Genomic DNA, 18,788 nt, shown 5'->3' with positions numbered 1-18,788 from the left:
ATATTATCCTTGTTAATCTTCCCAACCAACCTCTTACTATCTTAAACAATAAAGGACTACTTTCTTTACGTGACCACAGTTCTGATTTTTTTTTCTTACCTATCTATCTTAAAAGTAGCACTTGAGTATTGTAGAAGCATGGCAGAGCTTTGTGTATAGCTTTGTTCTCAGCCCTACAGTATGTAATTTTTCACATTTTACTGTCAAAAACTGGTATCGCTGTCAAGAACTAGGTAGTTTTGGAGTACTTTTCCTTGGGTGATCGTAGGAGCCTGACGAGGCTTTTTTTTTTTTTTTTTTTTTTTAGCTTGGCAACATCCATTCAGTTCCTATTGCAAGGCTATTCAGACCATTCTCCAAGTCCAGAGTCCTTCATGCCAAAATAAATGCTTTGATTCTATGCAGAGGGAGGGAGATTTTGTGGGCAACGGTACTGATTTCTTCCTATGTCTACTCTAGATTGTTTGATATGTAAAAATTTTGAACAGTGCAATAATTTCTGAAGAGACTAAATAGAGTACCACTTAATCTTGGAAACCTCAATGTCTCCTTTCAAGTTGCTGAATTTTGCTCTTTTGATAGTAGTATAGAACAAGGCATTGGTCTGCTTTCTCAATGCTTGATCTCCAGATTTTTTGGTTCTGAAAGGATTGCTGTGTGATGATCTTTGTGAGTTTTTTCCTTACAACGGTCCTGCATGCTGGAGACTTTTGTATTGGAGTTCTGTATTTTTACATGCTTTTGAGAAGACTTTGATGGTAAATAGTAGCCTTTGGTTTTTGAAACCTTTTCCAAGAACAGAAGGCACATAGAAGAGAAGTCTCATATGGTTCTTGGCTTCCTCACTATATGAGAAAATATTGATCCCCTAGCCATTGCCACATCAGAGGGGCATCTTCAATCGTATATTAGGAGATAGGCAGAGACTGCTCAGTCAGTCTGAGAAAACTTAAATAATTTTACAAACTTCTGTAGGCAACTTGCTCTGCTAGTTCATGGGATTGTTCTGGCAGATGTCAATTTGCATCAGTAAACAGCAAGATCCAACAGAAGAGCAGAGTATCTACGTGCCATTTTGCTGCCTGTTTTAGACTTACAGATAGATTAGGAATTTACTCTTAAGGCAATTTTTGAAGGAGATAATTTCCCTTAAAGTGAATAAGTTTACAGATTTGACGAGCAGTAGTAAGAGGGGAATAAAAGGAGTTTGTTTTCAGAGGTCAGGTAATAGTAACGATGGTTGGCAAAGAAAAGACTGTGGGTATCACTTTTCATTCTATGATAATGTCAGTTACAAAGCAGTTGTTGCTGACATCAGATATTTGAGGAAAACCTGGATAAAACAATCTGTTGGTTAGTGGTCTTGGGATCATTTTGCGTTTATAAAGACTGCATAACCTGGCACAAAAGAATGAAAGGACAAATCCCATTCGCAGCTAGGCAGAAATCAGCTCCATGAATTCCTGCTGAAAGGGATTCCTGAAATCCCGCAGAAAGCTTTCCCTGCTCTAGAAAAGAAAGATCTCACAAACAGTATTTTGGGACAAATCTACTGAAATTTGTAGATTAATCTTCCTCTCCAAACCCCTTTATGAATCCAGTCTTGGGATCTTAAAGCAGCATAATTTTGGATAATCTGTGACACTGAGTGTCTGCTTCTGTATTCTAATATTTCCTGCCTGTTTAAAGACTTCTCTCTCTCTCTCTCCTCCGCCCCCCCCCCCAAAGAAGTTGATTATTGCTTCACCCTTAGATTTACAGAGGAGGTTGCTTTGTCACAGGTGGAGAAGTTACCATTCCAAATCTTTTCTCATACAGAAGAGAAGATCCTCCTAGAAAAGTTTTGGTGCCTTCATTCATCAGAAACAATGTGACAAGATCACTTTAAAGATAGTACCACCATTAGTACAGCAGAAGCTCCCAGTCTTCAGACTATGCAATACTAAGAGTTCTCTGGGAATTATTAAAATACTAATGCTTGAAAACATTAATTTTATTTAGTCTACTGCTAAACTCTAGCAGTCTTCCCAGGATTTCAAAAACCTGTGTTTACTCCCAGTGCATATTTGTTATGTAGTTATATCTGTTTTTCACTTACTTGTTCAAGAATCATTGATGTTTCTTTGTCTCAAATAGCAAGAAAGTTTTGCGGGTTTGCTCCATCCCTATTCCCTGATAAAACAACCATTTCGCCTACGGGAGTTGACTTTGGTACTTGCAAGATGCAGTGGATTACTATCAGACTTTTTACGTCATATCCACTTCATTTTTTGCTGCTGTCGTTTGTCTCTGGTGGATGAGAAGCAAGAGCTTATTGCTAATTCACTTTTCACAGTGGTTCCTTAGCATTGCCCTGAAGAGATGCTGAAAGAGATCCAAGACAATCCTAGGAAGGGAGAGTTGCCAGAATAAATCCTACAAGTATTCTTCTAGTCTGGTCTCCTCCTTCCAAATATGGCTTTGAAAAAGATGCAAAAGATGCTACAACAATCAGATATGGGATGACTTGTCTTCCAACTTAAGCTCTTTCTAATCAGTAATGATATCTTATCCAAAGTCCAAAGTGTATGATTAATTCTTCTCCTAATATATTTTTTTTAATTTTGGGTGTCTATTCTATCCATATACATAAAAAAAATATTTTAAATCTTGCTAAATTATAAATTCTGATGACTCAGACGATATATTGCACAGTTTAAATAGGTGTTTTGTGAAAACTTGTTATCAGTTTTGAGTGTTTTTAATGTAACTCCATGTCCCTTTTTCCTGATTAATGAGACACAAAATGGAAGTTTCTGATTATTTCTATTTTTACAATTAAAACTCTTATATTTTCTCACCTCTGAAATAAATAATCCCAGTCTTCTGAGATTCACTTTCTACAACTAGTTATACTCTATCTCCAGTCATCAGGGCCATTATTTCAATTGGATTTTATATGAGAATGTAGCATTGTATTTTTTTAAATCAAGTACATAAGGAACAGTGAGAACTTAGAACCGAGTTTTACCCATAATGCGTAGCTGATACAGTTAATTTGGACCATGGGAGAGTGAACTGTCACTCCCCATTTTCCATGATCAGTCCCTGTGTTGCCTTCAATTTATTAAAATAGATTTTAATCTGTTACCCCATTGGTCATTTAACTCGGAGCTTTAGACTGTCTTCACAGTCCTCCCTGGACTTGAACAACCAAAAGTATTCCAGACTGTATTTCACAAATTTTGTCACTTCAGTTGCTCACCCATTTTTTTTCAAGTTATTGAGAAATAAATGAAAAAAATATCAGCTAGCACTTTGGTAGCCCACTTCTCCATATCCACCTTAACTTGAATATTACAATGGAAATTCACTGTTTATTTCTATTCTTTGGCTTCTGTCTCTCAGACTGTTTTTTGTTTCATGACAGTATTTCGCTTCTCACCTCATGGGTTCTTACTGAGGTATTTTTTGTAATGGTCCTTGTCAGAGGTCTCTGGAGTTCTAAATGTGAGATACTAGGCTCCTCTTATTAGATATAAAACCTTTGCTACCTTAAGGAAAAGTAACACCTTTTGTTAGGGCATTTGGAATGTATGGCTTTGTACTCATTAAGTATATGTAGAAACTAATACCCAATATCACTCAATAAACTGTGCCACTGCAACATGCCCTACCAGAGGGCCACGTGCTTTATTCCAGCAGAGACACAGCAACTTTCATTACACGTTTGCAAAATATTTACTTTCTAAAAACCAGTGCTGGACCTTACTTCATATCTTCACTTAATATAGAAAAATCAGATACTTAATTTCCTCCTTGAATGAATAATTTAGGTTCTAGGCTCAGGCTGGTCATAAATATATTCTCCCCCCAAAAAATTTTTTGGGCCATCACCTGAAATATCAAGCAACAACATGAACAAACAATTAGATACTCTACTGCTACTATTAAATTTGAAAAATAATAAAGTTGGACATTTGATTTTAAAATCCAGTAGGTTAATATAAGCAATTTTCCTTTCTCCATCAAAAAGGGTCCTCTTCCACGATGACTGAAAAATAATAACTGAATTAATAGGTAACAGAACAAAAATAACTCACGGTGCATAATTAACAACCTTGCAACTGCAGGCACTCTTTAAACCAGCTTTGAGATAGGCTAAATAACGAGGACCTAATCTTCATGCAAATGAAGTTTCTGCATTTTAGATAGAACTATTCTTTACCCCTTGCCATATTTATTTTGAAGACAGATGAAAGAATTCATCAGTTTTCTCTTTTTTTTCAAAGTAATTAACATCCTAAAATGGAATTGCTATCTCATGTCTAGAAATTACACTTTGCAAGTCTGCTGAGAAACAAAATTCTATTTAAGGAACTTGAAAAGTAACCAGGTTGGACAGGCCCTGCCAATGTTCATCAAATCATGATTTAGAGATGCTCTGAGTCACAGGTTATATACCTATCATTTTTAAAAACTCTCAACAGACCATTGCTGCATTAATCGGGTAGTACACGTGCTGTTTGTTTTCACAAAACTCTGCAGCACTGAGACTAATCCACTATGCAGTTATGCATTAAAAATTTCTGTATTTTAAATCTTCTTCCTCATAATTTTACTGCATGATAGTTAAATGCATAGTTCTTGCATGAGGAGGTTTTTTTTTTTTCACAATGGTCATTCTCAGTGCCACTCCATGTTTTATAGACCTTCTCTACATGCCTTCATAATCATCTTCTTTCCAATCTGAGAGTCCTAATTTACTTTAACTGAAGCAGTTGCACTTGCTGAGCATTCTTGTTTGTATCTTTTCTAGATGAGCAGGACAGACCATGGAGAAGTAGGACTGCGTTCTTTTAGACAGTTTTGTCCTATATTTTGTGCTCCTGTCCTACAAATGTTACACACCCTACCCAATTGGTCCTCGACCACTGATGAGGATTAAGCTGGTATTTGTGGCAAACTTATCATTCACCCCTATTTCCAGATGATTCTGAATATACTGAACATTCATACCAATCAGTATCGGTGATTTCTTTTTCCTTATGGAGGCAGACCATTTATTTTCTAAATTGTTTCCTGTATTTTATCTGCTATGAAGAGTGCATGTGAACTGAACTATGCACCAGTGATTTTGGAGCTAACGCCCATGTCATTGGCATTATGTAATGGTAATTTTCTTGTACTGTTTTCTGTATAATCAGCGCAGAAGTAAAAAGAAAAATAAACAAAACAAAAAAGCAAGACTTCCCTTTGCCCACAAATCCATATTAATTTCAGACGAACCTTTAGGGAAACCTCACAGGAAAATGCGAAGATATATCTTTTTGAAACTGCTGATAGGAACAGAGAGATGTGTAATGCTCAGGAGTTCAGAAGAGCAAGAGAAAGCATTGAAGGAAGCAGTAACATTTATCTGTTTTCGAACCCTAACAAACATGCTATATTGTCTGTGTTTTGGATGCCTGCTGCTCCAGTAAGCTCTGCCTGACCTAAGAAAGTAGTGCAGCTATTCTGTGAGCAATGTTTCTGTTCCTTTAGGTACCTGCTAATTCTTTCAAGCTGTTGCAGTCAGGAAAGCAAAGATGATCTCCAACATATAATTGTTATTATACCCTGGCCTGAAAGCCATTCAGCACAGCTGCACATCAGTTGCAAAATGAAAATGAAGGTAGGTCTGGAGTTTTTCCCGTTCAACATGTTTTCTCACTTAATATCAGAATACCATTTGTTTAAACTAACGTGGATATATATATGGTTATAGTCTCTTTGCAGAACATGCTGCCTTGATGATAATTCAGTTCTCTCAGGCAAGAAATAGCTGAGACATTAATTTAGTACATAGGACAGTCCTTACTTCCAGGAGTGGAAAAAAAAAAAAGTTGGCTGTTACAGAATATCAAAATAATGAGAAGCCAGTGTACATACAATTTTGTATCCAAGAAAGCTTGAAAGTAATTAATTTACAACTAGAGAAAAAAAATTGTTGAGGCAACAATACCAATGTATAGTGTACACCCATTGCATATATGCAAATGCCAAGAATGTGTTATGTATGTCCTCTAGTTTCTGAAGTTGTACAAGCTGTTGTACAACATAAAAATGTCACTCACAAATTAAAAAGTGACTACAGATAAAACTGTTTCCGCTTACTACATTTATGTATTCCTAGACCAGAGATTTCTCTTAGAAACAACAACAAATTTTGAGGGATATTTTTAAAATGTTAATAGAGCAATTTTTTTCTAGCCTATACATTCAGTTCTTAAATACGTTTGCTATGTTCAACTGACAACATTGAAAGGCCGTGCATAAACTCAGAATACAAGAGTAACACGCAGGACGAGAGGATGAATTTAAGTACAGCAGGAACACACGAAGTCAAAACACATTCAGTTTCCCTGAATTAACACATCAGAAGCGTAAGCCACAGCTTCAGGAAGTCTGAACACATTAAGTTTCGCTTACTGAATTTCTTCTCTATGCAACCCAGCTATGTCAGTGTAATTGTTTATGATAGGAGGAAACACTGTTAGTCCACCCTAGCATGAATCACAAATCGAAACTTCTTGACAGTTTCCTGACAAGTATGTTTTGCTACTTCTTTAAAGATCATTAAGACTGCACTTCTTAACTACTTCATTTAAACTGCAGTTTTGCAGCTACTGCAGTCCTACCATTCCTTGAAAGTGGCACATAGGCAAAAGTTATTAAGATTGTACATATACAAAAAACTAAGAACTTCATTAAGTTTTAAGTTTAACTTCAAAATTAAGTTTTAACTGAAATTTGTTTCTAAGGCCGAAAATAACAAACCAACTCTTTACCCTAAAAAAGTGTTACAAGCTTATAGCATTAAAAAAAATGCTTGAGGGTGCTAATTAAGGATTCCATAAGCACTTCTGTTTTATTTACATAGTTCCTTCCACGTAATCTGCTGAGCAGGAACTTAATCCTGATTCCACTGTCAAAGAAGCATTCCTGCCCTCCCCTCAGAAAAAAGAAACAATAAAACTGACTCTAAACACTCTGAGGACTTGTCAGTCAATGGGAAACCATCATCAAAAACACTATTTATAAATAGCATTGCCTTAGGAATCACATCATGAAGTTAACATTTAATCATAGTTTTATAGTATCATCACGGCTAATAAAATGCAAAGAGCACCGAGGGTGGAAGTGCTTTGGATCATGCAGCTCTCCCTCATATTCCAGACAGGCCTGTTCAAACCAAGCGAGTTCCAAGAAAGTCGGGTGCAGGCAGACAGCAAGCATCTCACCCACAGAAAGCAGCGGTGTCGCAGAAGGCCGTTGCTCTAAAGAGATGAAGGGTAACAGAAGAAGGAAGCTCTTCTTACGTACTGTGACATGATCTTTGACATACCCGCAAGCGTACTGAAAAGCAGAAGCAACCTTCTTCTGTATTTTTACATATTTATACCTTTGGCAGCATTTATTAGCACTTCTGAAGGCACTCTGTGTAACCTTATCTGTATCAGCAGACGGTTCGCGGGAGCACGTGGCACTGACAAGACATACCGCTGACGTCTCAGCCGCCATATGGAGAAGGACGGTGAGAAACGGGAACGGGTGGGCGCACCGAGGAGATAGGACAACTGCCAGCTGGCAAAAGCGTTTGAGGAGAAAGGGGGAAAAAATAATAATAAAAAAATAAAACCCGACTGGATCGTTCAGTTTATTTCAAGGAAAGCGAAAGCTCACATGCTCCTTCCCACTTGACGGCCAGACCCAGCCCCAACGCCGCAACCAGCAAGGAGCGCCGGCACAACCCGCTCGCTGCCGCCACCGCTCCAACCCCACGAGGCGGGGCCGGGGCCGGCCGCAGCCGGCGGCGGCCCCGCGCGCGCCGGCGCCCCCTGCAGGCGCGGCTGGAGGGCGCCCTCCCGCCGCCGCCCTGCCCGGCTGGGGCGGAAGTGGTGGGTGGGCGGGCGGGGTCGGGGGGGGAAACGGGCTCCGACTCGTTCCGAGTCGCGGCGCTGCGGAGCGGTTTCGTTTCCGGGCTGCGCTGAAGCTCTCGGCGCTGCCGGCTCCGCCCCGCTCCCTTCCGGGCCGCCGCCCGAGCCTCCCCGCCAGGCTCCTCCTCTTCTCCCCGCCGCGGTTTCCGCGCGCGAGAGGAGCAGCGCCAGGCGGGGGAGCTCGCGGGCCGGGCCGGAGCTGTCGCTGTTGCCGCCATCGCGGCCGGACGGTTTCTGTCTCGTCGGCTTCTCAACATGGCAGCGGCGGCGGCGGGAGGCAGCCGCGGAGCTCGCAGGCCGGTGGCGCTGACGCCTCGCGGCAGCGGGGACCGCACCGTCTTTCTCTTCGACCGGCGCCAGGAGCAGGCGGACCCTGACGAGAAAGTGCTCAGCTACGGCAAGGACAACTACCGCGGCTTCCGCAGCGCCGTCTGCCAGGTACCGGGGCCAGGGGGGAAGCAGCGAGGCGGCGGCGGGCACCGCGGCGGCGAGGCGGGGGCTGCGTGCGCCCCGTTCCCGCCGAGGCGGCGGTTGCGGCGACGGCCGGGGGCTGGCGCGACCGAGGGGCGCCGCGCGCGCGGGCCCCAACGGCCGCCAACGGTCGCCAACGGTCGGCGCGCGCGGGCCTCGCGGCGGAGGCGGAGGGAGGGCGAGCGAGGGGGGCGGCCGGCACGTGCCGAGGCCCCACGCGCGCGGGGAGCCTCCGCCGCGGGCGGCCCCGGCGGCGGTAGCGGGGCGGGCGGCCGCCTCCTTCTCGCTCGCTCGCTCACCCGCCGCGGGGCGGGCGGCGCCCGCGTCGGTGCCCGCTGGCGTCGCGCTTTCGTGCCGCAAACTTTGTTGCCGGGACGGAGAGAAGTGGCCGTCGAGGAGAAGTTGCTCCCGCCGCAGGGAGTAGCGTAGCCCGGCCGTGCGCGGCGGGACGGGACGGGACGGGACGAGACCGTGTGGCGTCAGCGTCCCGGCCGGCGAGGCCTTGCGGGTGCGGCGCGGCGGGACTGGCCCCCTGGCGGAGGCTCGGGGGGAAGCGGCCGCTGCGCAGCTCCCCCGCGCGGCCGCGCCGGGAACCGCCCGCCCGCCCGCCCGGGGCGCGGGCCGGCCGCGGCGGCGGCGGGGCGCCGGGGGGAATCTCCGCCTCGCCGCTGTACCGCCGCAGCCGGGTCGGAGCGCGGCTTTCTCTTTCTGCTGTCCAAGGTGTCGGAAATAAGTACTGGCTATTTCCCAGTCACGAAATTTGTAACTCTCGGTCCGAGGTCCGTAACGGTGGCTGCTGTTCAGATAATGTGCATACGTTGTGGTCTTTGCTGTCCCGTGTTTCAGTCTTCTTTGGCTTTTATTACACAAAACGCGAGTTTATTCTCCCTCCAAAGTTCTTGGAGGTGGAGATTTCTTTTCTACGTGCGTGCTGTTTACTTGAGCATGAAAGGGACTTACGACTTTTGCCTGTCATACCAGGAGGCATCACCCATTTTCTGTCATACTTTCGTTTACTGAGGGAGTAACAAATACTGTAAATCTATTGGTTGGCTGTATGTCTTTTTATATCATGAAGCACCCAGGGAAATCAGCTGTAAATTACTCTTAGTTCCTTCATCCAGTGTGATTTGCGCTTTGTTCTTTAGGCTATATGTTCTTGGATAAAATTGTATAGTTTGTTTCATGTCTAGACAGTGTTTAATATAATGATTTCTTACTGTGATGGAAGCTTTGAATTGTCAATGTCAACAGGAATGCAAGGAGGAGCTAGACGTGTATGACAGGCGTAATTCTCTTATTTCAGTTTTCAAAATGGTATGTTCGTTTAGTGGTACTGATGTGCATTATTATTTAACATACTACTACTACTCAGCAGTCACTTGGTTATCAAGTATTGGCACATATCTTTTATCTAATCGGTGTGTCTAAAGTTCATAAGTTCAGAAAGAAACAAGTAACTCGATGGAATAAAGAAATTGATACAGTTCATGTAATGTAACATCCTGAAATGCCAGGCAATGAAGTGGATTCATGGCCTTCTAAGAAGGCTTCAGAATAGGTGGTTCTTTAGTGCATAAAGATTATTAAAGTCTGAAAGTGTACAATAAGATCATGGCTACCCAATTTACCACTCAAATGTAGTCCATCCTCGTGATCTGATTTAACCTGTACAGAATCCCCTTTTTTCTGCCTTTTAATGGAGCATCGTTGTCGTGTTTCTGTCTCCTACGAGTACCTTCAGTAATATTACATGATTTCTTCCCAGAATATAGCAGTCTTAATGGGGTCCCCTCTCTCTCCTCCATCTCAACTGTATTGGGTGACCTTCCAGATTCACAAAGATACTTCATATTTTCAGTTTTCAGGGCAAATGTGTTGATGAGCTGTTTAACCCATCTTTTTTGTTAGTTAATTGACTGGGTAGGGTTGGTGCTAATTTTGCAACTTGTTATGGACAAAAGAAGCCTTTCTTTTCCTTGCTCATTGTATGCTGCATGCTCCAGTGACTTCTGTCTCCATGCAACCCCACAGTTTTCAGTAGTAAATCATCATTATCACATGTGACAAATCTTGGACATAGACAACTTCTGAGTTTTCTTATCTCAGAAAATGTGTCAGCATTGTGGATGACTTTGATGTCATTAGGCAGACCACTGGGATGAGCAACATTGTGTTTGAAAAATCTAACACGGCAAAGCAGAACTTGATGTGTTTGGATTTGGTGTCTGTGGAAACAAAAGTAAAGTAGAAGTCCTTACCATGTCAACACCCTAATCCTTATCCACTACCCTGGGGACCATTTTGAGGTGTTATCATATTAAGGATAATGCAGTTGGCACTCTTAGAAACACGTGCAACAAGAATCTCAAATGATCATTCTCTTGGAGAAGGGGCTTTCTGTAATAATGTGTTGGCTCTCTGTGAGTTCAGAGTTGCCTTCATCGCAGCTAGATTCGATGTGGTAGCTCTTTACTCATTGCACCTTTCATTATCTTATGTATGGGATGTCCAACTCTGCATGCCAGTGTGTCTAGGCAAATTGTTTGATGTGATTAGCAATGCTGATATGGTGAAAGCTTTCAGGCTTAGGTCCAGGAAGTGTGATATCTGATGTGTGGCACAGTAATATGAGTATGGGTTGTCTTGTAAGACTTCTAGAAGAGTGTTCTTGGCATCTCAGTGTCTTTGGGTGTTTTGCACAGTGTATGTATTTCTCCAAGTGTTTTACTCCAAAGTGCAATATTTCTGGAATCTTGAAGGCTGTAACTACTGTTTCCGAGAAAATGATGATGATTGGATTCACGTGACTGAAGCAGACTTTCCCCAGTTTGTGGTGCTGAAAACTTACCAGCAAAGTGATGAAAGTTCAGGAGGAAACGTTCAGTTGATAATCTTAACAACTCAAAGCTTACTTAAGAGGAGAGAGAAGCAGAATGTCATATTCACTTCTCTCCAATTAAAGCTGAGTGCTTGATCAGGCAAACACAGTGTGTCTAGCAGTATTGGTTTCCAGGGTTACTCTGTCCAGTGAGTGGTTCAACCTGAGTACAGGCTCTGCTTTAAATTTACTTTGGCCATTTGTCATGCAATTGAATTAGTCTACTGTAGCAGCAAGGTACACATGCATTTTTCAGACTGTCGACTGGGCTGTGGGAGCGGTAACGTCTGACAAAGGTGCCAGAAATGTATTAAGCTGATGGAACTGTTTCTGCTGTAAACATCTTTCTGTGTCATGAGATAATTCCTTTGGATATATCTGGACAAACTGGAGTTAAAAGAGAATGGTAATCTTGAAAAATAGTAAGATTAAACCTGAGTGCAACATTTGAGAATCCTGAGTTGAAAATAATTGATTTCTTGAAGTCATGGTCTTAGGCTGCAACTTCCTAAGACTTTTTACACTTTTTCCACGCTATGGAGAGAGTTTAAGTACGTTCCTGTTTGTTTTGCAAAAAACCTAATTTTTCCAGATAAGAGATTCAGTAACTGAGAGTTGGGTTAAGGATCCAATTCATTTTCTCTCAATCTGTTATCATATACAATATTTCTGCTTTATTATTAAAATATTCTTTATTCCATTTTGAAACTTCTGTTTTTGAAGCAAATAGTTATTGTCACCGCATGAATTTTGTTACTATTTCCTAAAAACAAGTTAATTCATGACTGTGTTTGGGTGTGATAAATTAACTTTCATGTTGAGTGTAAAAACAATCTAAAAAATTTTATAAAGCAGGACTGGTGCAAATAGGCTTTGTTCTTCTTCCTTGTAGTGATCAATCCTAATGCGGAAACCTCTTAATTAAAAATGATCTGCTAGCTCAATTTAGTGTTAAACTAGTTTGAATCTTTCCAAGTGCTGAGAGAGGTCACAATGTGTTTTAAGCAAAAAAGTTATCTGTATTGAAAACGCACAGAAGCTTTGCTATGTGCACAAGGGTATTTGAGAGGCTTTGGAATGAAGCACCAGTACAGCTAACAGTACTAAAACTTGGACACAGTGGAAACTCAAGAAATAAGTGCAGTTTTTGTGCATGTTTGCTTGTTAATGGCTAATAAATAATATTTAATGAAATTATTTATGATGAGGTGAACAAATATTAGGAACTTCAACTGTTTGTATCACCTAAGGATAACTGTTAAAGGCATTTTAAGGTATTTGGGTACCTTACTAAGCTACTATTTCAATAAATTTGCTCAGTACAAGTATTTCTATTCTTAATGGTAAGTTCTATCCATCTGGCAATAATTATATTTTTGTATTATAAAACCTTTGTTCATTTGCTTCCTTATAAAGATTCTTTAATCAGGAACTTGCAGAATTACAGAGTAGTTGAGGTTGGAAGCACCTCTGGAGATGGCCTCGTCCAATCTCCCTCCTAAAAGCAGTGCCAGATAGAGCAGGTTGCCCAGGGCTGTGTCCAGTTAGTTTTTGAATATCTCCAAGGATGGAGACTCCGCAACCTGTCTGGGCAACTTATTCCAGTGTTCAATCACAGTAAAATAAGTTGTTTCTTATGTTTAGACAGAATTTTCTGTGTTTTGGTTTGTGCCCATTACCTCGTGTCCTGTCACTGGGCACCACTGAGAAGAATCTTGCTCCATCTTCTTTGTTTCACTCATCAAATTTTGATTTGATACACATGGATAGGACCCCTCCTGACCCTTTTCTTGTCCAGGCTAGACAGTCCTGGCTCTCTCAGCCTGTCCATGTATGGGAGATGCTCCGGCTCCGTAATCACGTTTCTGGCCCTTTGCTGGTTTTGCTTCAGTAAGTCCATGTCTGTCTGGTACTGGGGAGCCTAGAATATTTTGAAAAAAGAACAACACAAAGCTGATAGTGGTTGGAGCTGAAGCACAAGGTGTTGATGATGTCCCCTCTGTCAAGGGTGTGCAGGTGCTCATCTTCATTCAGCCTGGCTATCCTTGCTGCCAGAGGCACCCTTTGGGTGAGAAAGTTGCTGTACTGAGGTAGTCCAGGTGCCCAATGAACATGTTAGTCTTCAATTTGCAGTTAGCCAAGTTCCAAAACTTCACCAGCTTGTCCCAGCCACAGGAGAGATGATGGGGTTACTGTTGTCTGGGGAGAAGTGCACACATGATGCTCAGTCTGCATCACTCTTGTCCTGCACCATGTACTTGCAGACATGCAAAGTGCTCTAAAGCTTGATGCTCTTATCCCTGAAGCCTGAGATGATGTGGGGCTCTCAGATGAGAAGGCCACGCTTGGCAAATCCTTAGTGTAGCCCACAAAGCAGTGGGTGGTGGTGCCTATGGTGAGGTTCCAGCAATGCAGGGTGCTGTCCCAGAAGTCTGAGAGCAAGCTGCCTGTCAGAGGACATGACCACATTGCTGGCAAAGTGCGAGCAGCCACACAGGGCTTGCTGCAGGATCCCATAGTTGGTCTTATTCTCAGTCACCTTCCATATCATGATGGTCTTGTAACGTGCGGCAGAGAAGATCCTGTCCAGGAACTGCAGGGTGGTAGCAGTCTGCATCACCTAGCCATCATGTCCTTTCAGGGTGCCACACAGGGTCATCTGCGCTGACGTGGTGGCAGCGGGGCTGGAGGATGGCAGTGAATCTGATGGAGGCCCTGGCCTGGTCTTGTCCAGCCGCATCGAGAGGTAGCAAGCAGGAGGAGAGAAAAGCAACTAAAGTAGATGTTGTTTAAACATGTCATACATACAAAAACAAGATGTGTCGGGGGGGGGGGGGGAGGGCACAAGTAAGTTGGAGGTACTGTAAGGTGTTTCTAAGATGCAATAGCCAACATTCACCCTGAGTTTTTTTCGAGCGGTATCATATTGGTATTTCAGTCTTCACTGAAAAGCTTGTGTATAGCATCTTCCTTTTTGTTACTCCTATTTTAGTGGGAAGAAGGGTGTATTTTGCATACCTGTGTGCACTCTGGTACATTATTAAAATGTTTATATTGACTGATTTGGAAGAATGTGTGTGTTTTAAGTTCTTGCTCAGATTTGAGTAATGGTGATACAATAAGATGCAGAGTATCAACATTCCTTTAGCATTAGTTATCCAGAGGCAACTTCTTGGATGTAACAAAGTGTTTTTGCATTCTAAGGTTGGCTTCCAAATTGCTTGTTACTTTACGCATGATACCATACAGTGTATTTTCATGGTGGAAGCTGTATGGATTTGATGTCAAATCTTTGGTTAGTAACTGCATTTGTTAATATTTGTGACAGTGCTTTTACAGACAATTGTTTGTGAATTTCTGGTGACAGTTCCTGTGTTTATCTAGGCTCTGAACAAGTCTACTAATGATAGCATGCTCTCTGCATTAATTTTAGGGTCCCTAGCTTCTTTTAGCTCGTTAAAGCACTAATGAGTATGCAGATCTTGAAAAGAGACGCTTCCCTGTGTTCATTTTATCTCCATTTTCCCACCAAAATATTGATCATGGTTTACTTTGATACCTCATCCAAACTTTACTGGGTCTAGTGTTATGTAACAGTATTCTTAATGTTTCTGTTGAATTACCTGCTTCACTTCTTGATGTTTATATTGATACAGTTCTAAATATTTGCAAGGAGATAAGTTTATCTACTTTTAGAAATTGAAATAGTGCAAAGCACAGGCCACATCAAGTTCTGCAAATTTAGTCTTGTGTAATTTGTTCTTTGATTTGGGGTCGCTGTTAAAAAAGGATGGCTAGAGAATGTTTCAGAACGCTGATGTCCATTGCTGGGTTTTGCCTGTAGACTTTTTTTCAAGTGACCATCTGCCTAGAGCTGCTGGGTATTCCTGTATTTCTGTAATATACGGTTTCCTGATTTGAGCCCCAGCTAACATGCTTACAAATAATTTCTATCTGTTTTGAATGTAGCTGCTTTTCTAGAGATCTTTGGAACACCCATCTTTCTGTTGGTGTCCAAAGATGTTTTATGTTTCTTTTGTGACATTGGTAAGAATATCAGTGAGCTTGCCTGAAGATGATTCTTATCATACTTGCTCCACTACCCTTTGTGCTCTTACCATCTCTTGGGGCTAGCTGACCTGTCAGTGTATTGGAAAAGTTTATCTGGTTAGCAGTTTTATAGGTTTATATACACTTGTTCTCAAGAGTGTCTAGCAGGGCTTAGTTTCCACTTAATCTGTTAATATCCTACAATTTGTATCTGCTAATTTGTATGAATGAACTTAATATTATTTAGTTGTGTGGCTGATTGAGAGACATGATACAAGTGTCTCGATATCCAGTAAGCATGGATAAAAGACAGTTATTATGGATAAGTAAGCATGGATAAAAGACAGTTAACTGAAAGACAGCTCCTAGTTTGAAAAGAAATCTGTGGTTTGAGGGAAAAAAATCCTCTTCCTTAATTAGTTTCATCAATTTGTTGATCTAGTAGTATTCTTCCAATTTGAACTGATAATTCTCTTTTTGATGTGGCGTAGAACAGGGGTAACTACCTGGTAGATGTATATCTTTCAGGTAATAAATTAACAACTAGCACGGAGCATTTAGTTAATTGTATGCAAAGTTACAGAAGGCTGAATGTCTTGTAGAGTCTGGATGGACATTAGGCACCTTTTTTAGGTTCCTGAACAAGCGCTAGCAAAGGATCCACTGAACCAGTGTGACGTGTTCAAAGTAAAGCTGTGCTGCTTTTTATCCTGCTTAGCTAGCTGAGGTACACTTATCAAAGACAAAAGTTTTATGAAGACGGGTAGCTATAAAGGGCTGCATTGAAAGGCGCTTGCCAGATTTCATTACAATTAACCAATGCAGTTCAACTTCCCTTTAAGATAACATCATGTTTAACATCAGCAATAAAATGCTACTAGCCAGAAAATTATACTTGGGCTAGATGCCACTTTGCGGAACATGACTGAATGGCTGGGCTATTATGTCTCTGTTATCCCTTGGCTACATCAGTAAGCTGCAAGGCCAGGTCTTCACATCATTCTCATGCATCTGCTTATTGGACATGTTTTCCATAGGAGATAGACGATTTTAAAGATATGGAAGTTGCTTGTTGTGCGAAGGTTGCTTAGACATTTCAGAATTTGTATGCTCTTTCTCTAGCCTTTCCTAAAAGATTTTTGTGACACTTACTTCTATAACACACATTAAAGCTATGAAAGAAAATAACTAATTTACAGCGTCACTGATAATGGATTGTTTGTTGCTGGGGAGTTAGCGCTGTGCAAGTAGCCTATACTGCCATGGTTCACTAAAACATGCTTTCTGCTTGTGCTGGAAAGATTTGTGTTGCAAGTGGGTGTGTTGTAGTTTTGGTTTCAGTGTCTTATATCTGTCATACGTGATACTGTCCTGCCCTTTGGTTTGAAAAAATAGCACCAACAATGATTATCTTATACTTAACAGTATTAGCTAATAGACTGGAGAGGCACTGGAAGCGGACCAGTGATTGTGTATTTACAGCATGTTGTTCCTCATTCACTTATCACTTCAAGTCTACCCATGTTAGCATACATGCAAAGTTGAACGTTTGGTTGTTGAACGACTTTCCAAGGCAGGTGGTACATCTAGTGGCAAAATCTATGGTGACTACTTCATGTTAAATGTTCTGGTTCGCTTAGTAGCCTCACAGTGCATGTTGTTGACTTCAGATCAAATAGCAGCAACATTTGCTTTGGGTGCTTATGTGCTCGTATGTGAGGGGAAAAAAAAAAAAACTAAGGCCTGGTTGAAGAAGTTTTAGTTGCTGGTGAATTGTCTGCCTTTTTTGTTTTTTCTTTATGTACAAAAAAAAAAAAAAGAAGCAAGTATATAAGTTGAAACTTGGTTCAGTTAGAAAGGTTTGAGAGATCACATTTTATTCACGCTTTCATATATCTTGCCTGTAAATTGCTCTGGTGAAAGCTTCTTGCATGTGTGGCATTCTTCCTTTGGCTATTTCAAACTAATCTTTTAGCATTAAATTAATTTCATGTCATATGTATCCACCAACAAATTGAGATCCATTAGCTTTATTTATTTATCATGAAGCATATGCAGTGCTCCAGGCTGAGCCTCCAGTTTATAAAGGATGCGCTTCTTTTGCTTGAATAAAAAGAACTTTTTGGCTACTGTATGATTTCATAGGTATAAAAACTGACTTCCTGTTTCAGAAAAGCAGTCTCAACTCAGGGGGTTTTAACTTGTTACAATTAACACAAACTTTTGATTACTGATTTGAGTATTTGGGAGGGGGGGAAAGGGAAAAGAATTAAACAAATGCTCAAGGAAAACACTTTTCCTCCCCCTTCCCAAAGCTCAACTTCTGTCAAACACCTCTCCTCCCCCCTTCTTAGTCTAAACATCTCTTGTATTCCCCACACCTTATGCTTAGTCCATCCCAATTCCTTTGGTGAGGCAACAGGCGATGGTTGGGGTTGTGCACCTAATGATTTCTTTCTGCCACTCTTCTATGCTTCCTGTTCATTTTCCTCTGCTCCGTCGTGGGTCACCCGTGGGTCACAGCCCCTTTGGAGGAGTGTCTCTGCTCCAGTGTGGAACCTCAGTGGGCCACAGCCCCTTCAGGGGTGTCCTTGCTGTGGGGTGGAGCACCTTCTTCCAAGAGGGCATTCCAGCAGTGTCTCCTTCTGTGCATCTCCTCTGCTTTTCCGCATGTTGCCTGCATTTTTTCCACTTATTAAGAAAGAGCGATGGCTACTATTATTTGAGCAGAGGTGCCATGTGTTCCTCTGCCAAGCTGAAGTTTTGGCACACAGCAGGTTGTTTTTATTGATTTCTGAGCTGGCTGCAGCTGCCAAGTTGAAATTTTGGCACACAGCAGGTTGTTTTTATTGATTTCTGAGCTGGCTGCAGCTGACTGTGATGGGCCAGGGCAATACGTGGCCGCATCCCACACTGGTCAATCCCTGCAGCTTCCCTGCTACCGAATCCCTGCAGTTTATGCTCGACACACTTCTGAGCATAGTTATCATCTGTGGCTTAGCAAACAACTCAAGTGGGTCTTCACAAGTAACTCTTCCCTCTCCACATCCCCTTGCAACTACTCAGAATCTGGTTCGTTGATCTTAATCTACAATCTTCACTGTTTTCTTTTTTCTTTTCATGGTATGAGTATAGTTGCAGAAGCTTGTTATCCAACTGAAATCACACAATCCAATAATTTTATCAAGACGGGACATTTTTGTTCATCATCCTTGTAATATTTTGACTTTTGATTATGCATATAGTGATCATATGTAACCAGCAGTTCATAATCCTTATCTTTTCACATATCCACTTCTCTTTTTACAGGACATATGTTGTTTTTTTTTTTCTCCTAGATTGGAACTTTTCTCAGTGTTTTCCCAGTTTTGCCAAAGCTTTTCTTTCATATCCCCCCAAAAAGCATTCTATCTAGCTATTTTGATGCA

General features: G+C 41.7%; 1 protein-coding gene and 1 pseudogene across 1 annotated transcript in view; one reads left to right on the top strand and one right to left on the bottom strand.

Annotated features, from left to right (window-relative positions):
• Window positions 1-7,973: 7,973 nt before the first annotated feature.
• Window positions 7,974-18,788, top strand: part of SMCHD1 (structural maintenance of chromosomes flexible hinge domain containing 1) — an 85,991-nt gene continuing 75,176 nt past the window's right edge. Inside the window, exon 1 of the mRNA XM_068932291.1 lies at window positions 7,974-8,396. Within this exon, the coding sequence (XP_068788392.1) occupies window positions 8,214-8,396 (183 nt within the window). The 5' untranslated portion in view covers window positions 7,974-8,213. The remainder of the gene's footprint in view (window positions 8,397-18,788) is intronic.
• Window positions 13,198-13,969, bottom strand: LOC104139133 (small ribosomal subunit protein RACK1-like; annotated as a pseudogene).

The sequence above is a fragment of the Struthio camelus genome, chromosome 2, assembly GCF_040807025.1.
Source record: "Struthio camelus isolate bStrCam1 chromosome 2, bStrCam1.hap1, whole genome shotgun sequence".
Taxonomy (NCBI): Eukaryota; Metazoa; Chordata; class Aves; order Struthioniformes; family Struthionidae; genus Struthio; species Struthio camelus.
This window is presented reverse-complemented; position numbering and strand designations above follow the sequence as displayed.